A 25,213-nucleotide genomic window follows, 5' to 3' on the forward strand; every position below is an offset into this window, starting at 1 on the left:
TGAGGAGACCAACTGCTGTAGTATTGAAAGAGAAATGCTCAACAGTTTGGGGTCTCCTTTGTCATATTTTGCGCTTCATAATGCACCAAATGTTTTAAATGGCACTAGACTGTAGGCAAGCCAGTTTAGCACCCGTACTTTTTTTTACTGTGGAGCCATGCAGTTTTAATATGTGCAGAAAGTGGTTTGGCATTGTCTTGCTGAAAGAAGGAAGGCCTTTTCTGCACTGTAAAACGTTTCAGCCTTGTTTAGTTATGTCCACTTACTTTTTCTCTTTAACTCCCTGAGCTCTGAAAAGTGTTTTAATTTGAACTAATCTGTGCAAGTTTTCAAAGGTTAGACTTGAATTACTTAGTTGTCTTGACTAATTGAGACTTTTTCTGAGTTGAAACAAAGGTAATCATCAAATTGAGTTAACTTGCATTTCCAAGTTAAACCTATTTGAAATGTTTTACAGTGTGAAAAAGATTTTGTCTGGATGGCAGCATCTTGCTCTGAAACGTGTAAATATCATTCAGCATTAATGATGCCTTCCCAGATGTACAAGCTACCCATGTCCTGTGCACTAATGACCCTCATACCATCACAGACGCTGGGTTTTGAACTGTGCACTGATAACAAGCCGGATGCTCCCTCTCCTCTTTAGCCTGGAGGACGTGGTGTCCATGATTTCTAAAAAGAATTTCTACTTTTGATCTGTCAGTCCTCAGGACAATTTTCCACTTCGCCTCAGTCCATTGTAAAAGAGCTCGGGTCCAGAGAAGGTGGTGGTGTTTCTGGATATTGTTTATATCTGGTTTTAACTTGCATTTGTGGATACAGTATTTCCCTGTTTTCACAGACGATAGTTTTCTGAAGTGTTCCTGAGCCCATACAGTGATTTCCACCGCAGACAGGTGTCTGCTTTTAATGCAGTGTCGCCTGAGGGCCTGAAGATCACAGGCATCCAATGTCAGTTTTCAGCCTTGTTTCTTGCGTACATAGATTTCTTCAGATTCTTTTCAAATCCATTGTGGTGGTGTACAGAGGAAAAATAGCAAAAAATTGTCACTGTCCAAATACTTATGGACCTGACTGGAAGTTAAGTTTTTATTTAAATAAGTATTTAAATATGCATCAATCAAAAACATGACCTAATAAAAAGATCAAAATCCTGAACGAGCAGCCTGTCACCTTCTTAGTCAAAACACAGTGAAGCTCATGAGGAAAGAAGTGACAATGACTCTGATAGAGGAATCAGGGAATCAGGTAAACTAGTCAGTGTAATCTCCTCAGGATGACTTTTCACTGCAGTCACAACACTGTCACATGCAGCAGCATGAAACGTCAGAGCCGGAACGTGTCACTGACCAATCAGGTAGCGTTATGTCATGAATATTAATGAGAATCCCCTCTGCCATCCTACATTTAACATCTCATATTTGTTTTAAATTAATATTTTCAACCCAAATGGACCGCATTATTTCACGTTTGTACCAGTAGATGGAAGGATTTAGTGCAGACTGAGGATTCATTTATTCATTCATTCCTATTTGGAAGAACAGAAAAACCCTGACGCTTTTATTTCGAAATAAAATACAAGTTTATGTTTGAGGTTTGAAAGAGAAACAGTTTTGTTTGGTTTTATTTACACAGACATCAGCAGCTGAACTTCATCCATTTTATAGTTAGTTTTTTTTTTTTTTCTTTTTTATCAGACATCTAATTTTTGGGTTTGTTTACCTGACATGTTTCGACGTACAACTTCCGTCTTCCTCAGAGTGTCACCGGATGTTAATTGGTGACGCATCTTTTATCAGCTGCTGTTTCTGAAGGCGTGGCCTTCCTGTCTGGTTTGACAGGTCGGTCACGCCTTCTACTGTCTGTTTGTCCCCTGCAAGATGGCACTCCAGGTGTGGGAGAGCATGTATGCTCCCTCATCCCGGTTGATGGTCCTCGGGCTTCGCTTACGGATCTCCATGGCCTCCCTGATCCAGCGCTGATGTTTGTTATCTTCTGTGATTTCAAACCAGACAGGAAGGCCACGCCTTCAGAAACAGCAGCTGATAAAAGATGCGTCACCAATTAACATCCGGTGACACTCTGAGGAAGACGGAAGTTGTACGTCGAAACATGTCAGGTAAACAAACCCAAAAATTAGATGTCTGATAAAAAAGAAAAAAAAAAAAAAAAACTAACTATATTTAATATAAGACATAATGAACGTAATCGAAAGATTCATCCATTTTACTAATCAGATTAAATTCTGCAGTAAAACTCTGTGTGAACTGTAAATAATCTTTATTAATATTTGATTTGTAATGACAAAGTTCCACAATCAAAATGCGTAACAACAGACAGGAGGAGTAAAATTATTTGTTTCTGCAAAAAAACTAAACCCAGGTATTAAAATAAACTGTACAGCATTTTACAGGGAAATATGTATTACTAAAATTAACCAGAAAAAGTAAAATATTAGTTTATTCTCACTATTTAATAGAGGATTAAATTAATGAGGTGAAAATTCATTCAGTCTTTAGTACAGGAGAGATGATCAGTGGGGCTGAATTTTTACCTCCTTCATTTAAACAAGGACTGAAGAATGGATAGAGTTTCTCAGTGAAAGACTGACCAGTGAAAGAGTAGATATGAGATCTGGACTTCACATCATAAAAGGAGACCAGACCCTCCTCATAATCCACAAACACCCCCACCGTCTCCAGCTTCTCTCTCAGTGTGAGGGGGACAGGGGGACCAGCAAAAGCCTGATACTGATTCTCATTCCTCAGTACCACAGTCCAGAATCCATTCTGAGGAGTCGCTGTAATCTTCCCCTTCCTGTTAATGTTCTCTCTCACAACTCCTAAATCCCACTCAGTTTTCCCTCTGACCTGCACCTCATAATAAAATCTCCCTGAGGAGAAACTCTGCTTTCCCAGAACACAGACACACTGATTAAACCTCTGTGGTGTATCAGGGAGATTCTGTCGTTTGTCTCCATGTGTCACTTGTTTTCCATCAGCAGACAGAATGAGAGCGGGATGAGCTGTATCAGGATCCAGAGTCACATCCACTGAGAGAAACACACAGTGTGTGATATGAGTATGCAGGTAAAAAAGATTAAATCATCATCCAGTAGTGAGGATCATTTGTAGCGTTTACATATCTTAACACGCATTTTAATAACAGGTAAACACCGGTTTCTGAGCAGAGAGAGGTTCCGTTTAGCCCCTTGATGGAAACTCCGTAGTGGCCACATGAGCTGTGGGAGTCACTTGCTGGTCGGACATTTTGAACTCCGACTCAACTTGTGGGACACCGTGGATGCGAGTTTCTTAAAACGCTGCCACCGTTTACGTTTGGCTAAGCAGGTAAGTGTTGTTTTACTAGACTCGGGATTTTAACAGTGAAGCGCAGTTTACTGTTTCAAACGAAATATGGGTTCATTTTGTCCGACCACCAAAGCTAACATTGTTAGCGAGGCTACAGACGGCGCTCCAAGCTTAACGACCCTCAAAAGAATTCTTGCACAAACACTCGGGTGGCCAGATTTCCCGAGTCTGAAACCGGGACACTTTTGCGCGCGACCATGCTCGTGCACGCGCACCTTTTTTTTTACGTAACTGTGACACTCAGAGAGGTGCTCTTATCATTTTGTTGAAGCTCACATTTATCAACATCTCACATGAAATAACACAAACAGGCATTTTGTTATCTAGTAGCATAGTGGTATACAGATCAGTTAAATTATGGTCAGACAGCAGATTTTGTAATGGCTGAGAATAGGCCAGGCTATGTCCATAGGCCAAATTTAAACTGATTTATTTCACCTGTTTGTGAGAACACCAAGAAGAATGCATATGCACATGTAGGCTATATCTCTAAAATTGTATGCACTATAGCATGAACTTCAAAAGTAGATATGTGACCTCAACATAGCCTCGGTCAGAATCAACCTTACTAACCATTCCCCACAACTGAAAGATTAAAGCAAGAAGATGTGTACAAAAGTGAACACTTTAATGGAAGGTGCAACAAGCTGTTCAACACAGCAATAAACTGTCAGAATGGTATGTTAAACAGAAACAAAAAAGAGAAGTGATTTGAGAATATATGCTACGGAAGCCGAGAGAGGCCCTTCATATAATCCTTTTTTTTTTATTCACCTTGTTATCCCGAGATAACGACATAATTAATTCAGGATCTCGAGAAAACAACACAACTAATTTGAGATTTCGAGAAAACAAAACAATTATTCCGTGATCTCAAGTAAACAGCTGAGAAATGGTTCATTCAGGTGCGCCAAGAGACTTGTGATATGCTGACTTTGGGGCTATTTCTCATTCTGTATAGACGCAACTTTGGTCATTAGAATGTCTGGAATAATCGATCACCTAATAAGGCAATATTTTGATCAGGGGTTGACACAGGGAGAGATTGCATTAAGTCTTTTAATAAGGGATAATTTCAAAATTAGTCCGCAGCACCTCCGCAGAAGACTGTCCCGGCTTCGTCTCTGCCGACGGAGATACAGTGATCCAGCTGAGATCATGAAATAATTTTGTTTTCTCGAGATCTCGAAATAACAGTTTTGTTTTCGAGAGATCTCGAATTAGTTGTGTTGTTTTCTCAAGATCCTGAATTAATTATGTCGTTATGTCGGGATAACAAGGTGAATAAAAAAACATTATATGAAGGGCCTCTCGCGGCTTCCGTAAATATACACTCAAACAAAACAGCAGTAAAGGAGGAGAGGGGCGACAGCCCGAGGAAAGCCCCCACAGGAGCGCACAGCATTTGCAACATAGGCTACCAAACTCAGTACAAGAACAAAACACTTAGTGTGTGCAGTAGGCTTCGTGCGCATTGTTCTGCACCTCTCGGAGGAAGGGGTAGGTGCCCTGTAAACCTTTGGAAAAGGTACATTTTCTTTTCGGCATAATTGCTGCGGCATTACTGCTGCTAGCTGCTAGACAAAGAACATTCGCGCCAGTTAATGTTTATTTTATTGTTGCTTGGCAACACGTTCTATTGTCTGGAATAATGTGGCTAAATAAACACCCATGCCACAGGGCCAGGGGGCAGTAACCAGGAAAGTTTGCGATTCCTGTCAATTCATCAAAATAGTAAATGCAGACATTTCTCCGCTAATGATTCCCACGCTGCTCAGTCGCAAACGTCGCGAGTGGCGAAAACCGGGACATATCCGAGTCCCGACAGACTTTTGTCGGGACTCGGGACACACAACCCCAAATCGGGATTGTCCCGGTAAAACCGGGACGTCTGGTCACCCTAACAAACACGACTTTATGCTAACTTTAATATGTTGGAACGCACTGCGTGTGTTTATAATGCGTTGTAATTGAATTATGGTGTAGTTTTGTTTGAGGAGGAAATGATGCACATGAGCACTGGGAGGAGGGGGAGGGGGTGACCTGGTTCTGCAGTTAGCAGTAGCCGCGCAGTGAACGCAAACGCAGGGCGATTTGTCAGTCAGAAATGTTACAATTCTGCAGATCCAAGCCAGTGTATAGCACCATGCGGGAAACTCGCTGATTAAAGTGAAGGGGCTTTGAAGTTGGTTAGACTTGGGCCCAGGAGAAGAGCACAGTCTTCCCAGTGCCTTCCGAAACGACGCTGCGGCAGGAATGTAAACGCTAGCGGTGGGCGGATCGATCTAAAGTATCAATCAAAAGCATCGATCTAAAGTATCGATCGTATCTCCATTAAAGCAACTCAGAATGGAATGTTTCCTTGTGCCAGCTGTTTACACTAAAGGGTCGATTCAACAAAGATCTTATTTAACCTTTTCATGTGTGAAATGTGAGGAAAAATAGTCCAAGTTTTAAGATTTTGTAGGATTTTCATTGTTCAAAATTGTGCTTAAATTGAAATCCATTTAAGTTACTCAGAACATTCTGTCTTATTTAAGCCATTTAACTGTCCATGCATGTGGGGGGAAAATGTTTCATTCTCAGTTCATGCTGAACCATATCAGTTATAAAACACGAACATCTATATTTTCATACATGTACATGTATCTGCAATTGCTTGATTATCTCATCTCATTATCTCTAGCCGCTTTATCCTTCTACAGGGTCGCAGGCAAGCTGGAGCCTATCCCAGCTGACTACAGGCGAAAGGCGGGGTACACCCTGGACAAGTCGCCAGGTCATCACAGGGCTGACACATAGACACAGACAACCATTCACACTCACATTCACACCTACGGTCAATTTAGAGTCCCCAGTTAACCTAACCTGCATGTCTTTGGACTGTGGGGGAAACCGGAGCACCCGGAGGAAACCCACGCGGACACGGGGAGAACATGCAAACTCCACACAGAAAGGCCCTCGCTGGCCCCGGGGCTCGAACCCGGACCTTCTTGCTGTGAGGCGACAGCACTAACCACTACACCACCGTGCCGCCCCAATTGCTTGATTATTTGAGATTAAACTAATTTATTCTTTTGAAAACTGATTGAAATTATCAAGTTAAAGTATTAAACATTTTCTTATACTAGCTTCACTGAGATGTCAAGGTTCTTTTCCTTTTATTATAAAATTAATACTTTGGCTGCTGCTCAGATTAAGAAAGCAGTTTGAAGACGTCACTCTGGGCTGTGATCACCTAAGACTTTGGCTTTATTTTGTCAAATGTTTTTGAACCAAGTCTGACGATTTCCCGCTCTTTATTTTGCTCTTATTTTCAGACTTTGTTATTTCGGGTGGTTGTCTTCTCCAAAGAAGCCAGACGAATACAGCTTGCTGTAGCAGAATCTGTCAGTGAACTGATTGATGGACTGAAAGAGAGACTTGGACTTGAAGGTGATTTCTCACTCCAGTTTGAGGATCCAGATGTTGGCAATGCATTATGCAACTTGACAATGTCTGAATTACCAGCTGAGCGTGCAGTCCTGCATATTATGTGGGACTGTAATTCATTTCTACTTAACCAATCCAGTGACCATTCGATTGGTTCAGTCTCCGCTCTTGATACAGCCAGTGTTCACTCTGAGCATTTCAGGTCTAGCTCAGACTCTATCCAGAGCAATTTAAGGCATGTTGCTGAGCGGCCCTCTCTGTTCCCAATCCCTGAGTTCTTATATGATGTTGAACTGAAATTGCGTAAGGGTAATGAGATGTACAAAAAGTCAAAGAAGGGCCTTGACCCAGAACCTGGTACCAGTCATTGCTTTGGTGTTCTGAATTGAAACAGAAAATGATCACAGTATTTCTGATTTGTAAAAGTACAAATTAATGCAGGATTGCAGTGGAATTTCTTTCCCTCTTTCTTTTTGCGTTTTGTATAAATTCACTTTGGCACTATACTAATTGATATGCTTGTGTATTTTCCACTGGGTACTGTTAGACATCGGACATTGTGTCTCACTGAAAGACAGCAGCACTGAGGGGCCTGCCTATTTTTGTTTGGGATGACATCGCTACATTCTTCTTGAAGTGTTCGGTGGGTAATAGCAAGTTTATTTCTATCGCACATTTCCTACACAGGTAATTCAATGTGCTTTTTTTAAACTTCCACAAGCTGAATGGCAAGGGTCAGTAGCATGTTACTAAAATTTAGGTTGGAATAAGAAGAAATGCATTTTGTCTTTCCGTTTTCTTTAACACTCAATCATGTTTGTTCCTTCTCTTCAGGACACTGACCCTGAAGAACGAGTGCTCAGAGGTGTGTCTGTTGCCATCCTCACTGTCCTCGAAGACAATGATGCTGCCATTTCACCAAATGTGCGAGACATGGCTATTGTGTTGGAAGGGGCCATTGTGCTCCATGACATACCAGACCTCAGTACTGCCTTTGCATCCCTCTTTGGCCTTCTGTATGCCATGAACATTGATTATCCAAAGGAGATGAGGTATACCTTTGAAGCACTTCAGACTATCTTTTATTGAGCTTGGCTCTCGATGCTCACAACGCATAAGGGGTCTCAAAACAAAGCTATTGCTGTGAGCTAGTCCTTTTAAGCATGCAGATCTCTGCCTCTGAAACAAAGATTCATGAAACTTTTGGAGATGTCAGCTGCCAGTTCACAAGAGGTGCATATACCGTGTTTCCACTGTTCATGTTTGTTGTTGGTGCTCAAGTAAAACTTGGGTGTATGCACTATCTTGCATGTGCAGTCATTTTAAGCATGCAACTCCAGTTTGCCTGTGAAATATACATTTTTGGTATTGTTGGATGTCAGTTAACAAGAGGCGGTGGAGCTTTATAATTTTGTTTTTATTCTTAAATTCTTTGATTCAAAGACCTTTTAAACGCATTTGAAAAATGCACGTCTTGTGCGACATAATCCAAATTCAAGACGTTTTTGGATGTGTTTGTCACAATCATTTTACAAGATTTGTAAGAGGCACATAACCAGTGTTTTGCCTGTTCAAGTTTGTTCCTAAAATTTCAATGTATGTGCAATTTTAAACTTGTCTAGTTCACTGTGATTAGAGCTCATTTACAACTTCAAGATACAGGGATGAAAGTCTTCCAGAAATACCCGGAAATCCAGATATTTGACAAAACTCTTGAAAATCTCCGGTTTTCCCAATGGACAAATTAATTTTTCGGATTTTTTGCATTCCTAGACGCGGTGTAATACTTGGCATCGTCCTTGCATGGGCGCAGTCCTTAAATAGCCCAAACACAGTTCATTGATTAAAGACAGGTGTTCTTTGTTAACGGCACGCGCGCAGGACTGACACCGTTCTGCGCAAGCGCAACACAATCGCACTAGAAAGCATGTTCACGCTGCCAGTGTAGCTGCAGTCTTTTTAGTTGCGAATTATGAGTATTTCCTCTTGTGTTAATAATTCGCCATGTCAAAACAAGCAAAACTTTCCTCCTTCTTTCGACGTGAAGAGAGGTAAGCAATTTATTATATCTATATTTTTTTCCATCAAAGTTGCATTTTGTGGTTTCGAAGCTAAGTTGTAGTGTCGTTTCTAGAACACAACATCAAGAAAACGTGGAAGAAACAGCAATAATGGAAGAGCCGGTTTCTAAGCTGCCTAAAACTAGCAATGGTAATTTATTTTTTGTTACATAATGTACTCAGGTTGCCAGTCAGTGTGTGACACACACACTACGCCCCGATTTATGAGAAATTTGGTATTCATTGGTGTGTTTTAAATTTACAGACAATACGAACTAATGTAAACAATTGGCTTCAACTCGCATAAATATGAATTGGGAATGTTTAGTTCACTTTAGCTTCTGCAAACGCACAACTCGACTAAAAGATTGAGCCTCATTTATTAACGTCCCCAACATTGAAACCTGAAAGCTTTAGAAACTCTAACAGACCTTTATTTTTTAACAGTACTGTTTTGGGATTTTGCTGAGTTTACCTTCAGCTGTCTGATATTTTTCAAAGTAATGAACTGTGTAGCAGGAAAATCACCGCGTTTTCTAAATGCACTCCTGAAAATTACTCATTAACTAGGGGAATTAAATTTGATATTTTTGACGTTAATCATTAATGCACATGAAAGGACAAGGCTTAAAAGTTATAATTTGTTTTAGTGAAAATAAGTACTAAAATGCACTAGAATGCAGGGTTTTGCGTGTGATGTTATTAAAATATTTTCAGGGGACGTTGCCCCCCAATCTTAGTTTGACTTTCAAAAGTTCAGGATTTTTTTCTTTGTTCCACTTTCATCTCTAAAGATACACTTGGACAGGCAGTTATTTTATGTATGCATGTCCTGTTCACCACGATGTTTACCAAGAGGAATAAACATAGTGTCAGTGAACTTAATGCTTTGTGCTTTTCATTTTGTTTAAATATTAATTTATTACAGCAGCATGCGTTTTTATCGATTTATAAAGCAACATTTCTATCTCACTGAATCAAGACTTGTTTATTCAGCAGGAATTTCTGTATTTGTTGAAGATAGAAATCCATGTTATTGAAGCAAGAATTTCATGGTTAGCCTCGCAAGATTATCAAAATTATGTGAACAAGAAAATTAAAGTCTGCAGAACTCGTCTAAACTTGAAAACTAGTAAAAGTCAACGACAGTAGTCAAAAGTTGAGACAGTTCAAAAATCTATTGCATCATGTTGCCTTGATAATTTGAGTTTTCTCAACATTTTTTGTTTTTACAGTGTAGTGAGGAGGATAATGAGACACTTTAAGATGTCCTTTTAGCTGGAGAGATCTACAGATGAAAATAAGTCTGATGATGCAGTGGTGTAATGACGATCTGTACATTTTAATATGAGAGGAAACAGAAACCTCACTTTACCTGCATACTGCTGAATCCTCTTCAGTTCTGTGGAAACTAATTACAACAAAACATCACTTTCATTAGATTTCAGATGGTTTTATTGCAGGATTTGAATCAAATAAAGCTAAAAATGAACAAATATTATTATAGACTTGTGCCAAGAAAACACATCATATAAAAGTTTCTCACCTGCTTCCTTTAACTTGTCATTGAGTGTTTTAGTGAGTTTCTCATTCAGAGTCTGCTGAAGCTGAGACAGAGCTGTCCTCACAGTGTCCCCACTCAGATCAGTGTTAATACTGATCTCAGTCCAGTTCTTGGTGTGTGGAGGGCTGCACATGGAGGAGTAAATCTACAGTAGAGCAGGAGAGAGGAGAAATCCCTCAGCATGGTGAGTGTTGTTCTGTGATGTTCTGCATTGCCAGTGAGCAGAGAGAGGAACACTGACCTGTAGGAGGTGGAGATGCTCCTCAGTGTGTGAGAGCTGCTCCAGCTCAGTGTCTCTCCTCTTTAGCACAGTGATTTCCTGCTCCAGCGCTTTAATGAGTCCTTCAGCCTGCCTCTCTGCTGCTTTCTGCTTCTCCTCCATCGCCTCAAGCAGCTCAGCCTGACTTCTCTCAATGGAGCGAATCAGAGCAGTGAAGACTTCAACACTGTCTGCTTTCTCTTTCTCTGTGCTTCTCTAAAGGAGCAACACATTTTCACTCTCTTTACATCACACTGAATAATGAACTAATATTTATTGCGGATTGTTAATTTCTACAGATTAAAGCAAACAATACATAAACTATTTTCCACACACTTTGCTGAGCTCGACTGAGTGTTTGATCTCTTGTATCTTTTTCAGTCGATCCTCAATCATCTGCTGCACATCTGTCTGTGTTTTCCCCAGCTGAGTCTGATGACAGAGCAGAAGATAAATAATAGATATTTTTAATATTTGATAATTGATATTTTTAATACTTTTTTCCTGGAACTTGATCTCAAATTTCCAATCTGATCTACCACATAATAATGTCTAAAGTTGATGTTAATGAACGTTTCTCACCTTCCTCTCTCCGCTCTCCTCCTCTATAGGAACAGTGTTGTGATTCTTGTGGTCTCCTTCAGTGCAGAACTGACACACACGCGTCTGATCATCTCTACAGAACAGCTCCAGCGGTCTCTCATGTTTCTGGCATATGTAGTCCTCCAGGTTCTCCACAGGGTTTATTAGTTTGTGTTTCTTAAGTTTGGAAACATGATTATGAGGCTCTAAATGAGTTTTACAGAAAGTCAGTCCACAATCCAGACAGGATTTCAGGGCCTTCAGCTTCTTTCCAGTGCAGGCATCACAAAGAACCTCAGGTTTGTCAGGACCACGTTTCTTCTTGAAGAGATCTACAACCTCTCTCAGTGTTGTATTAATCTTCAGTTCAGGTTTCTTGGTGAATTTCTCTTTACATAATGGACAGTGGCAGTGTTGACTCTTCTCCCAGCACTGTGTAAGGCAGCTCTTACAGAAGTTGTGTCCACATGGAGTGGTGACTGGATCAGTGAACACATCCAGACAGATCGAACACAGCAGCTGCTCTTCAGACAGGAGACTGCTGGAGTCACCATAAACTAGGGTTGATATAAAATAATGTTACACATTGTTTATAAATAGTGTAGAAATACTGGAATTTGTTTCAACCTTGTCTGTATACAGTCCACTGCATCTGTAGTGTAGGTGTGAAAATCATACACCACAGTTTCTACATGTTTTTCTGGACTGATATGAAAGGTTTTTATTCTAAACTCCCTTACAATTGAAGTCTAAAGGCACTTGTTGGGGCGTCATTTAATGTTTGTGTAAAAATATTTTTATGGAATACTTTCATGAATTTACAGTTAAAGGTATTTACAAGTGTACTGTAGATCTTACATCAGAAATAAAACCCAGAAGCTCCTGCATTAATAATAATGACAAAGTTGTCATCACCCCAGAGCTGATTATTTTTACATAAAACTGTTCATGCTTGTGCTTTATTCCTCTTATACAGTATCGGTGCAACACTCCAACAATAAAACACTTTTCTTTCACAAAGTCACACTTTTTTCATTCTGTAGTGACTTTAAATGTGGAACATGTGCAAAAATTCAAACTTTGTTCATGTCCAGATTCCAAGATTTTTAATGTGGTCTCAGACTTTTGTACCTCACTGTATATTCATCTTTTTTTTATCATACTTTGTTTTACACAGGGGCGGACTTACCATTAGGCAAACCAAGGCGATTGCCTAGGGCCCCCAAAATTTGGTGGCCCCTAACAGTCAGCCCCATCACGGTAAATACCAAACGATATATATGTAATCTTAATTTGTCTCTGATATTAAGGAGTCAACGATATAAATGGAAAAACACACCAAAATAGCATCAGGATATTGAATTCATGTGTATATTGTATTTGTCCCAGCACACACACACACACACACACGCCCTGGTTGTTTTACATTGGACTAGTCCATGATCTGACGACGTAGACAGGTGCGCGACGGAAATTCAAACCAAAGCAGAGGGAACTGTAAACAAGATGAAGCGCAGTTATGAGAGTGGTTGCGCTAAACGAAAAAAAGGGCAAAAAGAATGCAGCTGCACTTCTGAAACTAACTAAAGTGGAGACAATGTCATATTAAGCGATGATCCGGCACTGTGGCCAGCAACGTTACCAGATTCAGAGAGGTGTTCAATTGTCCAAAAAGGTCCAGTACAAATATGAGGAGTAGATTTTCCCAAAAACAAGTAGGACTTTCTTTCTCATATGATAATGATGAACAATGGAAATTTGGAGATTAAGGACTTTTCAGTAATGTACTGGCTGCAACCTTTAAAAACTCATACCTCTCTCTTTCTCTACCCCCCCCCCTCTCTCTCTCTCTCTCTCACACACACACACACCTACACCCCATTATGGAATGGTGATGGAATACATGAACAATGGAATTTTGAAGATTAAGGACATTTCAATAATGTACTGGCTGCATCCTTTACAAACTCACAATCCCTCTGTATCTGTCTCTCAACCACTGTATTGCCTGTCACTAAATGGCTCTCTCTCTCACTCACTCACTCTCTCTCTCTCTCTCACACACACAAACTCTCTCTTTCTCTCTCTCGTACATTTATCTTGCCATCAGTCTTATCCCATTGAAATGTAGAGGTTTCGATAGAGTAATATCCATTTGTGTTGTAGTTCTGATAACAGTAAGATCATTTTGTATCTCTGGTAATGTGTATCTGGTAATATGGATCCATTTGTGTTCTACTTTTGATAAGATAATTTTATATCTGGTAATATGTATCTGTGGAGTAAAAATAATAATTGGATTTCAGATATCCTTGTTTTATTAAAATATGGAGAATGACTCTTAAAATTGGCTCTCTCTCTCTCTCTCTCTCTCTCTCTCTCTCTACTGTCTCTTCTTCTGTTTGCCTTGTCGCTCTCTCTCTTTCTGGTTTGATCTGAGCAAAAACACTGTCAGAATTTTGGCAAATGCTGGAGTAATCTCAAACCTGTTTCACTGTGGAGCTTATTTGGGGCACGTTGTTAGTGGCAGTTTGCTATCTTTTTTTCTGAATTTACAGCAAGGAGATATGGCATGTGCCAAGTAAGGATGACCATTATTCTGTATGTGTGTTTCAAAACTGACTTTTGAGGGCCCCATGTCTGTATTTCGCCTAGGGCCCCAAAATGGCTAGAACCGCCCCTGGTTTTACATTATACATGTTTAGCTTTAAAAATGTTGTAAGGTTCCATTAAATTGCAGCCTGATCACAGCCATTTTATCCTGATTATTTGTGCCGATTCTGATTAACAATTACATTCCACAATCATATACTTTAATTTAGTTTCATATATATTCAGTTGTGCCTAAATTACTGGCAAACATGAGATTTAATCACAGCGATCTTTTCTCTTTACTGTGAAAGTGTCACGCTTCCGGGTTCACCCAACACTCAGGACTCCACTTCCCACAATCCCCCTCACACCAGTCACTACCACGTGCTCTCCGTCAGCCAATCCGGAGCCACTTCCTCGGAGCGGCTCCCCCGAGTTCTAATCACCATCACCTGTTCCTTTCGGTCTCCGTTTGTATTGATGCCCCTTTGCTTGTTTTGTTCCTCTCACAGTATCGCCTCTGCATTCCGTCAGACTACTGAGCGCTATTATTCTGAGTGTAGTCCTGTGTCTGACCCTTTCTGCCTTCCGCTTTCCCCCGTTCCGCCCTTGTGTTTATATCGCCTGTGTTTTTCTGATTCCTGGTTCTTGGACTGTTGCCCGTTTCCTGACCACGATTTGTCTCGCGTTACAATCCTCCTCCAGGACAGTTTATTTTCTGACACGTTTAACTATGGATCTAATTATTAAATTATCTTTATGTAATTAAATATTCAGCTAATAAACTCTAAAACATCCTCCACAGTTACACAATGTCAATATACAGCATCAATAACTGGCTTTCTAAGATGTTCCTGCATTATAACACAAGTGTGATCTGAAAAGTGGCACAAAGTCACCAGAAAAACAATGAAACCATTCACTGAGATCATTTCTATAATCCTTCATTTCAGCCAAAATTTCATAATAGTCCTTCATTAAATGATGTAGCTCATCCATCATGCAGTACAAGTCCCTGAGAATTAGTTGTTACTACAGTAATTTACTGCTGCATTACTGATTAATAAACATAAACAATCATGTATGAGCTGTATAACTTACATGATGAACCTGGTTGTTCCATGCTGCTCCTTCTGTCTTTTGCTGGTGATGAAGATTCAGCCATTTTCTTCCTCCTGTGTTTTGAACCTTTTCAGTCAGAAATCACATCATTCAGTTCACACATGTAACAGTATGAGGTGTTACTGATTAGTCTGTTTGACTCCACAGGCCTGTCTGCAGTGTTAAACCTCAGCAATGACACTGGAAGCATTTAGACTGTGATATAAAACACACGTAAACATTCTCATCTTCATTAGATTGTAATAAACACAGGATTTCACTGATCATTCTCACAGCTCTCAGCTCAGGAACTGCATCATTCACAGTTTCTCACTCACTGATATGTTTCTATAAGTGTTTATGTTTCACCCAGTGATCACCTCTGAACTTCTCACACACACACACACACACACACACACACACACACACACACACACACACACACAGAGTATAAAGTATAATTGTATTTCAGTGTTCATGTTGGAATCAGTTTAGTTTTGAGCAGTTAATAAAACACAGCAACCTTTAAACCTGTTTTTCAGCTTTGTTGTCTCGGTTGATCACTGATCATTAAAGACAGTTTTTAAACTAAACTCAGTAAAAACACTTATAATCAGCTTGTATTTCAGTGTCAGTGTTTCAGCAGTGTGTTAGAGACTCTGTCTCTGTCTGACATTGTTAACATGTACAGTTTATCCTGATAAATCACACACTGACAAAACCTCATCTCATCTCATCTCATCTCATTATCTCTAGCCGCTTTATCCTGTTCTACAGGGTCACAGGCAAGCTGGAGCCTATCCCAGCTGACTACGGGCGAAAGGCGGGGTACACCCTGGACAAGTCGCCAGGTCATCACAGGACTGACACATAGACACAGACAACCATTCACACTCACATTCACACCTACGGTCAATTTAGAGTCACCAGTTAACCTAACCTGCATGTCTTTGGACTGTGGGGGAAACCGGAGCACCCGGAGGAAACCCACGCGGACACGGGGAGAACATGCAAACTCCGCACAGAAAGGCCCTCGCCGGCCACGAGGCTCGAACCCGGACCTTCTTGCTGTGAGGTGACAGCGCTAACCACTACACCACCGTGCCGCCCCTGACAAAACCTCTGAACTATAAAACATTCACTGAAGAACATACCTTTATTTTACTCGCCTCTTTTCAGGGAGTGAGAATTGTCTGTGTTTATATTTCAGAGTCGGTGAAAATCCTGCAGTTCATTTCAGAAATTAATGTGAAAATAACGGTTTCTTCTCGATGTGAGCTGTAACTGCTTTCACTTTCTCTTTAGTCCCTTCCTTGTTCCCTTTGTAGGGGTTGATAAAGGGGCGGTTCCTCACATGATCACAGTGCAGTTTGTCTCCACCTCCCTGACTTCACCTCTGCTCATGTGGATTTATAGTCATTCAAACTGCACATGAAATAACAATAATGTGGTTTATTTCTCCTGCAGATTATCGTGATTATCGGAGAAGATCGTGGGTCACGTCATTTCACCTTTGTCCCAGCAGATGGAAGCATTTGGCCCACATCGAGACTTCATTCATTCATGATCACATGCTGCAATTATTTTATTCCTGATTAACACTTATTTTGGTCATGCTGTATTTTTAAGGAACATTTTTAGTTCTAAATAAAACAAGAATAATGTTTGTACTTTTGTTGAAAGGAGAAACTCATGTTTGTTCAGTTTTATCCACACAGACATCAGCAGCTGCTTTTAACAAATTTTATTGATCATTTTAATATCAGTGTGAACTGTAAATGATCTTTATTAATATTTGAATTGTAATGAAGTTCCACAATCATACAATTGAATGAAATGTGTGACTATGTCAGTTGTGTATCTGTTTTTTTTTTAAAGCTTATTTTATATCTATACTTGAAAATAAAAACCCAAAGAGAATCTTCACTTTAAAGTTTCAGTACAGATGGATTATGATCCATCCATCCATTATCTGTAACCGCTTATCCTGTCCTATAGGGTCGCGGGCAAGCTGGAGCCTATCCCAGCTGACTATGGGTGAAAGGCGGGGTACACCCTGGGCAAGTCGCCAGGCCATCACAGGGCTGATACATAGAGACAAACAACCATTCACACTCACACCTACAGTCAATTTAGAGTCACCAGTTAACCTAACCTGCTTGTCTTTGGACTGTGGGGGAAACCGGAGCACCCGGAGGAAACCCACACAGACATGGGGAGAACATGCAAACTCCACACAGAAACCCCCTCCAGCAGCCACTGGGCTCGAACCCAGGACCTTCTTGCTGTGAGGTGACAGTGCTAACCACTACACCACCATGCTGCCCCTGGATAATGATCCAAGTATTAAAAATAATCCTTATATTTATAAGCATTTCAGTCTGTCCAATTACTTTTGAGCCTGCGAAAATGGAGAAAATGTGTAAAAATGTTTGTAATTCCTAAATATTTGTGATGTTTTTGTTAAAATCCTTTAATTAAAGGTGATATGTGCAATAATTTTCTGCTTCATTTTTATTTCACTGAGATTTCTGAAACATTACAGAGAAATAAACATTGTACTATCATAGCACCCTGTGACTTTAAACAAATATTTGATCTGATTTGTGAGGATTCTGTTCGGGCTGATTTTCACTTCTGGATCAAATCCACACCGGAAGTTCGACCTCGACGCTTCCGCAGTGTGAAGCTTTTATATTTCATGTAAGTTGTGTGTCTCCTCTAGGGGGCGCTGTCACATGAAATACACCACTATTTACTGATTTTTTTTTTTTTTTTTAAATTGAGGCAGGAAATGTACAATAATATATGGCAAGCGCAAAAAGAGCACACAATGTTAACTGAACAAAACAACAACAACACACAACTAAGGGGCCATTTCTAACAAGTTTAATACATTAATAATATTCAGTAATTTCTGCTGTTTTATTTTTCATTCATTTTAATGATTTGTAATATGATAGTTCTCTAAAAAAATCAATAAGATTTGTTTTAATATATTTACATTTATGAATGTAACATTTGTCCAGAATAACTAAAATATTTAAGAGAAATTCAGTCTCTTGATCCTCCATTATTATTCCAAATGTAACCTCATTTCTGATAAATTGTGTAAGAAAAGAGATTTTTGTTTCAAACCAATCATACATGTCACACCAAAAAGGTATCGTTATACAGACAGAAGAAAAATAAGTTATCCATGCTTTCTATTTCATTGTCACAGAATGTGCAATTATTTTGATCAAAGTTGAATCAGGAGTTCACCTGAGGGATATATATTATGAACAAACTTAAAATGAAGCTCTTTAGTTTTTGAAGGACAAGTCAAGTTTATTTGTATAGCGCTTTTAACAATAAACATTGTCGCAAAGCAGCTTTACAGAATTTGAATGACTTTAAACATGAGCTAATTTTATCCCTAATCTATCCCCGATGAGCAAGCCTGTGGTGACGGTGGCAAGGGAAAACTCCCTCAGACGACATGAGGAAGAAACCTCAAGAAGAACCAGACTCAAAAGGGAACCCATCCTCATTTGGGCAACAACAGACAACATTAACAGTTTTAACATGAAGTCAGTTTCGTTGATGTTATAAATCTTCATTGATGGAAACTTCAGTGCAAAACTGTTCATGACAACTGCAGACCTAAAGTTAGCAAGTCAACTGTAGTCCTCAGCCATAAAAGCATTACTGTAAGTGTCCAGAGCGTCTTCCAAGTGTGACTTTCAACTGTCCATATGGGGCCATCCTCCGCAGGAGCAATGTGATGAGACTCCAGCGAGACACAGGTCAATAGTAATATTTTATAATCAATACGAAATTTGATTGGGAGCCAATGCAGTGTGGATAAGACAGGGGTGATGTGGTCATATTTTCTAGTTCTAGTAAGGACTCTTGCTGCTGCATTTTGAACTAACTGGAGCTTGTTTATGCACTTATTGGAACATCCAGACAGTAAGGCATTACAGTAATCCAACCTGGAGGGAATAAAAGCATGAACTAGTTTTTCTGCTTCGTGAAGTGACATTAAATTTTTTATCTTAGCAATATTTCTGAGATGAAAGAAAGCTATCTGGGTAATGTTATCGATGTGTAAAACCTACTTCTACCTGCATCTGGTCCTAATACAAGTACTTCAGTCTTGTCAGAGTTAAGCAGAAGGAAGTTAATAAGCATCCAGAGTCTAATGTCCTTTACACATTCCTCAAGTCTATTTAGCTGGTGTCTCTCATCTGGTTTTGCAGAAACATACAACTGTGTCTCATCAGCATAACGGTGGAAACTAATGTAATGTTTACAAATAATATCACCCAAAGGTAAGCTATATAAAGAAAAAAAATCAGTGGACCCAAGACAGAACCTTGCGGAACACCAAACTTTACCTCAGTATATCTAGAAAAATCACCATTTACATCAACATACTGATAGCGATCAGTTAAATAAGACCTGAGCCAGGAGAGGGCCGTTCCCTTAACTCCCACAACATTTTCTAGTCTATCCAGAAGAATGGAATGATCAATGGTATCAAATGCTGCACTAAGGTCAAGCAACACAAGCAGCGAGACACAGCCGTGATCAGAAGCCAACAGTATGTCGTTTACTACTTTAACCAGAGCCATCTCTGTGCTATGATGAGGTCTAATTCCTGACTGATACATTTCATGGATGTTATTCCTATGTAAATATGAGCATAACTGCTGTGCCACAGCTTTTTCAAGGATCTTGGAGATAAAGGACAGGTTTGATATTGGCCAATAATTGGACAGCTGACAGGGATCAAAGTCAGGTTTTTTAATCAGGGGTTTGATAACGGCTAGTTTAAAGGATTTGGGTACATAGCCGATCCAAAGATAAGAATTTATTATTTTTAGAAGCGGTTCAATTACTTCAGGTATTATCTGTTTGAATAGACGTGTAGGTAAGGGATCTAGTACACAAGTTGAGGCTTTTGATGCGGAGATTAATGAAAGTAATTTAATTTCTCTAAGGTGAGTAAAATATTCTAATTGCTGATCTGATACAGTTATATTGTTAACTACAGGGTCACTTACATTGTCTGACCTTAAATTAGTAGTTTGAATTTTTTGTAGAATATTTTCAATTTTGTCATTAAAAAAATTCATGAAGTCGTTGCTACTACATACTGCAGGTGTGCATGTGTCTATAGTGGACTTATTCCTGGTTAACTTTGCTACAGTATTAAATAGCAATCTAGGATTATTTTTGTTATCTTCCATTAGGGAGGAGAGATATGTTGATCTCGCAGCACTAAGAGCTTTTCTATACTTCAGGAAGCTCTCCTTCCAAGCTAATTTGAATGCTACCAATTTTCTTTGACGCCATTTACGTTCCAATTTTTGAGTGGTCTGCTTTAAAGTGCGAGTGTCATTATACCAGAGTGCTAATTTTTTCTCTCTGATCATTTTCCTTTTAAGTGGAGCTACATTATCTAAAGTATGACGGAACATTGACTCTAAGCATTCAGTTGCCTGATCGAGTTCTGCAGGGGCTGACAGTGACCCAGTCAAAGTTGATAACTCTGGGAGATCATTTATAAAGCTCTGTGCAGTACTTGACGTGAATGTACGTTTAATACAGTAGCGTGGTGAGGTGCATATATTATTACTCAGACATATTTTGAATGAGATGAGATAATGATCTGAGGTAACTTCAGACTGTGGAAGTGTGACTGTATTTTCGACGTTTAACCTGAATGTTAGTATTATATAACCCTGTTAAAATCCCCACACATTAAAATAAATACATGTTAAAATAGAAAGCATATTTGTAAATATGTTACTTTTTGGTTAAAACTGTGATGAAAATGGTTTAAAAGGGTACTTCATAAAGGTTAAAATAATTTGATAAATGGATTAAAAGTGTAATAAGTTATAAAAGGTTTAAAAGATACAAATGTACATTGTTAAGTATTTCCTTTTATTCTGAAAAGTTCATGATGAAAGGAGGAAGTACTGATTGAGAATAAGGATACTACTGGGGTCGTTCACTGGTTGAAGGTGTGTGATTTAAGGCAGTGTTTCTCAATCTATGGGCCATGGACCGGTACCGGTCCATGAGAAGATTACCGTCGGTCCGCAAGCCTGCCTCTGCACTAGTAGTAGGATGACCAGATTTGAGTTTGTGAAAAAGAGGACACCTCAGCGTGGGGTGTGTGTGTGTGTGTGTGTGTGTGTGTGTGTTATAGTGTATCACATGTTCAAATACAAATATGTCCACAGACATGGTGACTAGATATGAAAATGAGCTTTATTGGCCCTTAACAACACTAACGTAGAAAAAAAAACATTGCCTCAAAATGTGCAAACACTGCTTCAAATGTGCAAAAACAAAATTAAACATTTCTGTGCCATTCAGTGCTGTGATAAATTAATATATAAAATATAAAGTAAAGGTTTTCAATGTTTGTCTCTATAAAACAATAATGGTAACCTAAAAAAATACAAAATAAAACATAGTTTGTTAACATAAGCATAATTATTTGTATGGGCACAAAATAAAACATTTTTAAAAAATAGGCTACACTTGCCTATGGCTTTTCAGTCCTCCTCACGTGGGGCGTATTTCTCAGATGACTGAATCTTTCCCAACAGTTGTCTATTGCCAATTAAATAGGAATGGAAATCGTTGCAGGTCATGTTCTTGAAATTGTACTGTGTGCACAGAATCCCCTTCAGTGAATCAACAGACAAGCGATTCCTGTCTTTGGTCCACTGAGCTTGCATCAGTGAAAAGATTCGCTCAACATTTGCATTGTGAGCAGGTATGGCAAAAACAAAAACAAAGCCATCTTAAGCAGCTCTGAATGAAAATTGACACTTTTGGATCTTTCAAAGAATTTGGTCCACCTCTGGTGTGCTAGTAGATCACTGAAGTCTGCATCACTGTTACTTCTCTCAATGAATTTCTTTAGATTGGTGACCTGATCAAAGCACTTTGAATCATCAATTTCCACCCCTTTCCCAGCTAGGTGCCTGATGCAGCACACCTCTACGTCATTCCAGTCAGGAATTTCACTCAGATCCATCCACATAAAAGTGGAAAACTCCTCCATGGGTGCCATCCGTCTCTCTTGATAGTCAGAACATCTGTACAGGTCCTGTACTTGAGCACTGAAATGGTCACACCTTTGTCCATATCCTTGTTAGTTTTTTTTCTTTTTTATCAGACATCTAATTTTTTAGGTTTGTTTACCTGACATGTTTCGACGTACGACTGTCGTCTTCCTCAGAGTGTCACCGGATGTTATTGGTGACGCATCTTTTATCAGCTGATGTTTCCGAAGGCGTGGCCTTCCTGTCTGGATTGACAGGTCGGTCACGCCTTCTACTGTCAGTTCGTCCCCTGCAAGATGGCACTCCAGGTATGGGAGAGCATGTATGCTCCCTCATCTCGGTTGATGGTCCTCGGGCTTCGCTTACGGATCTCTATGGCCTCCCTGATCCAGCGCTGATGTTTATTATCTTCTGTGCGGATGACTCTGGCATTCCCCCAGTCCATAACATGATTTTCCCTTTTGCAATGATCTGTTATGGCTGACTTATAATTTGTAGCTGTCTCCTTTTCGCACTCTTTCTTATGTTCATTTTTTCTTGTGTTGAAACTCCTTCCTGTCTCCCCGATGTAAGTTTTATTGCATAATTGGCATGGAATCTCATATATGGTGTTGCATCTGTTGTCCGGATGTATTCTCTCTTTGGGATGAACCAGGATCTGACGGAGTGTTGTGTGTGGTTTGACAGGTGTGTTAATGTTGTATTTCCTCATTGCTCTTTGAATGCGTTCCGTTATTCCTCTGATGTATGGTAATGTCACTACTCCCCTGTGTTCTTGTTTGTTGTTTTGTTTTTTCTCTTTCTTCTGTGTTTTATTGTTTTTGACCTGTTCCTCCCCTTTGGATATTGCCCATTGTGGATATTGACATGCCTTCAGTGCGTGTTGTATATGTTGTTCTTCCTGTTCTTTGTCCTGTGCATCTGTAATTATTGCTGCGCGTTCATGCAATGTTCTAACTACTGATATTTTGTGCATTATGGGGTGTTCGGAAGTCCAGTTTAAATATTGGTCAGTGTGTGTGGGTTTCCTGTGTACTTTTATTTTGATATCCCCCTCTTCTGTGTGATGTATTTTTAAGTCCAAAAATGCTATTGACTGCTCCGTTTCCTCTTCATGTGTAAATTTTATATTGCCGGTATTGTCTATAGTATTGAGATGGTCGGTGAGTTGTTGAGTGTGTCCCCTCTTTACTTTTTCCAATATGTCATCCACATACTGTTTCCAGAGTGTTGGCCTGTATTCCACTGGTATTGTAGTGAGTGCTTTCTGCTCCAGGTCTTCCATGAAAAAGCCGCACATGATGGCTGATAGTGGGTCTCCCATGGCAAACCCTTCCTTTTGTCTGTAAATTGTGTTCCTGAACTGAAAGTATGTGGATGTGGCGATGAATTGAAGGAGCTGAGTGATGTCTTGTACGGTGAGGTTTGTGCGTTTCTTGAGCGTCCTATCTGTTTTTAATTTGTCTTGTACTATCTGTATGGTGGCTTCCGTGGGTGTTCTGGTGAAAAGAGATATGACATCATGTGAAATGAAAACTTCGTCTTGTTGCATTTTTATGTTTTTTAGTTCTTCTGCCAGTTGTTTTGAGTTTTTGCAGTGTTGGTCTGTGAGTCCTAATAATGGTTTAATTATTTCGGTGAGTGCTTTTGATAAGTTGTATGTAACTGAACCAATGCTATCTACTATGGGGCGTAATGGTGTTCCTGGTTTGTGTATTTTTGGTGTGCCGTAAATCCTGGGGATGACATTGGCTGTGGGTATTAAATGATTATATGCCTGTTTATCTATTTTATTTTCATCGAGTAGTGGTTTGGGGCGGCACGGTGGTGTAGTGGTTAGCGCTGTCGCCTCACAGCAAGAAGGTCCTGGGTTCGAGCCCCGGGGCCGGCGAGGGCCTTTCTGTGTGGAGTTTGCATGTTCTCCCCGTGTCCGTGTGGGTTTCCTCCGGGTGCTCCGGTTTCCCCCACAGTCCAAAGACATGCAGGTTAGGTTAACTGGTGACTCTAAATTGAGCGTAGGTGTGAATGTGAGTGTGAATGGTTGTCTGTGTCTATGTGTCAGCCCTGTGATGACCTGGCGACTTGTCCAGGGTGTACCCCGCCTTTCGCCCGTAGTCAGCTGGGATGGGCTCCAGCTTGCCTGCGACCCTGTAGAAGGATAAAGCGGCTAGAGATAATGAGATGAGATGAGATGAGTAGTGGTTTGAGTAATGCTTTTAGTTTCTTTTTCTTGTCTTCTGTTGGGTCTTTTCTTAATATCTCGAAGGCATTGTCACTGAGTAATTCCCTTATTTTGTATTCATATTCTTCGGTGTCCATGATAACTACTGTTCTGCCTTTATCTGCTGGGAGGATTGTGATGTCTTTATTTTTTGCTAATGTTCTCATGGCTTTGGCTTCCTGTTTGGTGATGTTACTGGGTGGTGGTTTGGCCGTTTTCAATATACCAGCTATTGCGTTTCTTAGTGCTGCTTTTTGTCCCTGATCCTGTATTTTCTCACATGCTAATTCAGTTGCCAGAATGAATTCATCGTGTGGTATGTTGTTCGGTGTGACAGCGTAGTTGAGTCCTTTTGCTAATATACTGCATTCTGCTTGTGAGAGTTTGTACCTTGATATGTTGTGGATCCATTTTTCGTTGATGTGTGCGTGCTCCGGTTCTGCCTTCTTTTTCTGTGCAATGAGTCTGTCCAGTTTTCGGATTTGTCGGGTTTTTGTCTCTGTGAATTCCTGCTCGTGTATGTCTACCAAATGTCCGTGTATTGCTATTTCCATTTCCTTTTTTTGGGGAAACCGGCGTTTGAAAGTTTCCATCTCCCTATGTAGTTCTCTATTGATATTCTTGAGTTTGTCAGTTGTGCACCGTATCCGTTCTTTTACCAGAGTCATCCGCACTTTCCTGATCACCTTTTCCGCGTTTCTGGTTGGAATCGGGTTCTTGATGTTCAGGCTGGCCGGTACGACTTCCTCATCCCGGCAGCGCAGATTGAACCTCAGGTGATTCCTGTAGCGTGCCCGTTTCCGTGTCAAACTTTCAAGGCGGCAAAACTCCTTCATGCTTTCATCTCCATAACTTATTCTTAATCTTTCGATTACGTTCATTATGTCTTATATTGAATATTGTTAGTTTTTTTTTTCTTTTTTATCAGACATCTAATTTTTGAGGTTTGTTTACCTGA

At 39.9% G+C, this 25,213-nt stretch overlaps 1 protein-coding gene across 1 annotated transcript; it reads right to left on the reverse strand.

Annotated features, from left to right (window-relative positions):
* Positions 1–2,446: 2,446 nt before the first annotated feature.
* On the reverse strand, positions 2,447–16,219 carry LOC132893880 (E3 ubiquitin-protein ligase TRIM39-like). Its single transcript, XM_060933082.1, has 8 exons — positions 16,116–16,219; positions 14,962–15,048; positions 11,269–11,825; positions 11,023–11,118; positions 10,669–10,902; positions 10,410–10,572; positions 10,239–10,274; positions 2,447–3,052 (listed from the first exon to the last, which is right to left on the reverse strand). Exons 2-8 carry the CDS (start codon positions 15,023–15,025, stop codon positions 2,505–2,507), a joined length of 1,698 nt encoding a protein of 565 aa, XP_060789065.1. The 5' UTR covers positions 15,026–15,048; positions 16,116–16,219; the 3' UTR covers positions 2,447–2,504.
* Between the last annotated feature and the right edge of the window lie 8,994 nt (positions 16,220–25,213).

The sequence above is a fragment of the Neoarius graeffei genome, chromosome 1 (assembly GCF_027579695.1).
Source record: "Neoarius graeffei isolate fNeoGra1 chromosome 1, fNeoGra1.pri, whole genome shotgun sequence".
NCBI lineage: Eukaryota > Metazoa > Chordata > Actinopteri > Siluriformes > Ariidae > Neoarius > Neoarius graeffei.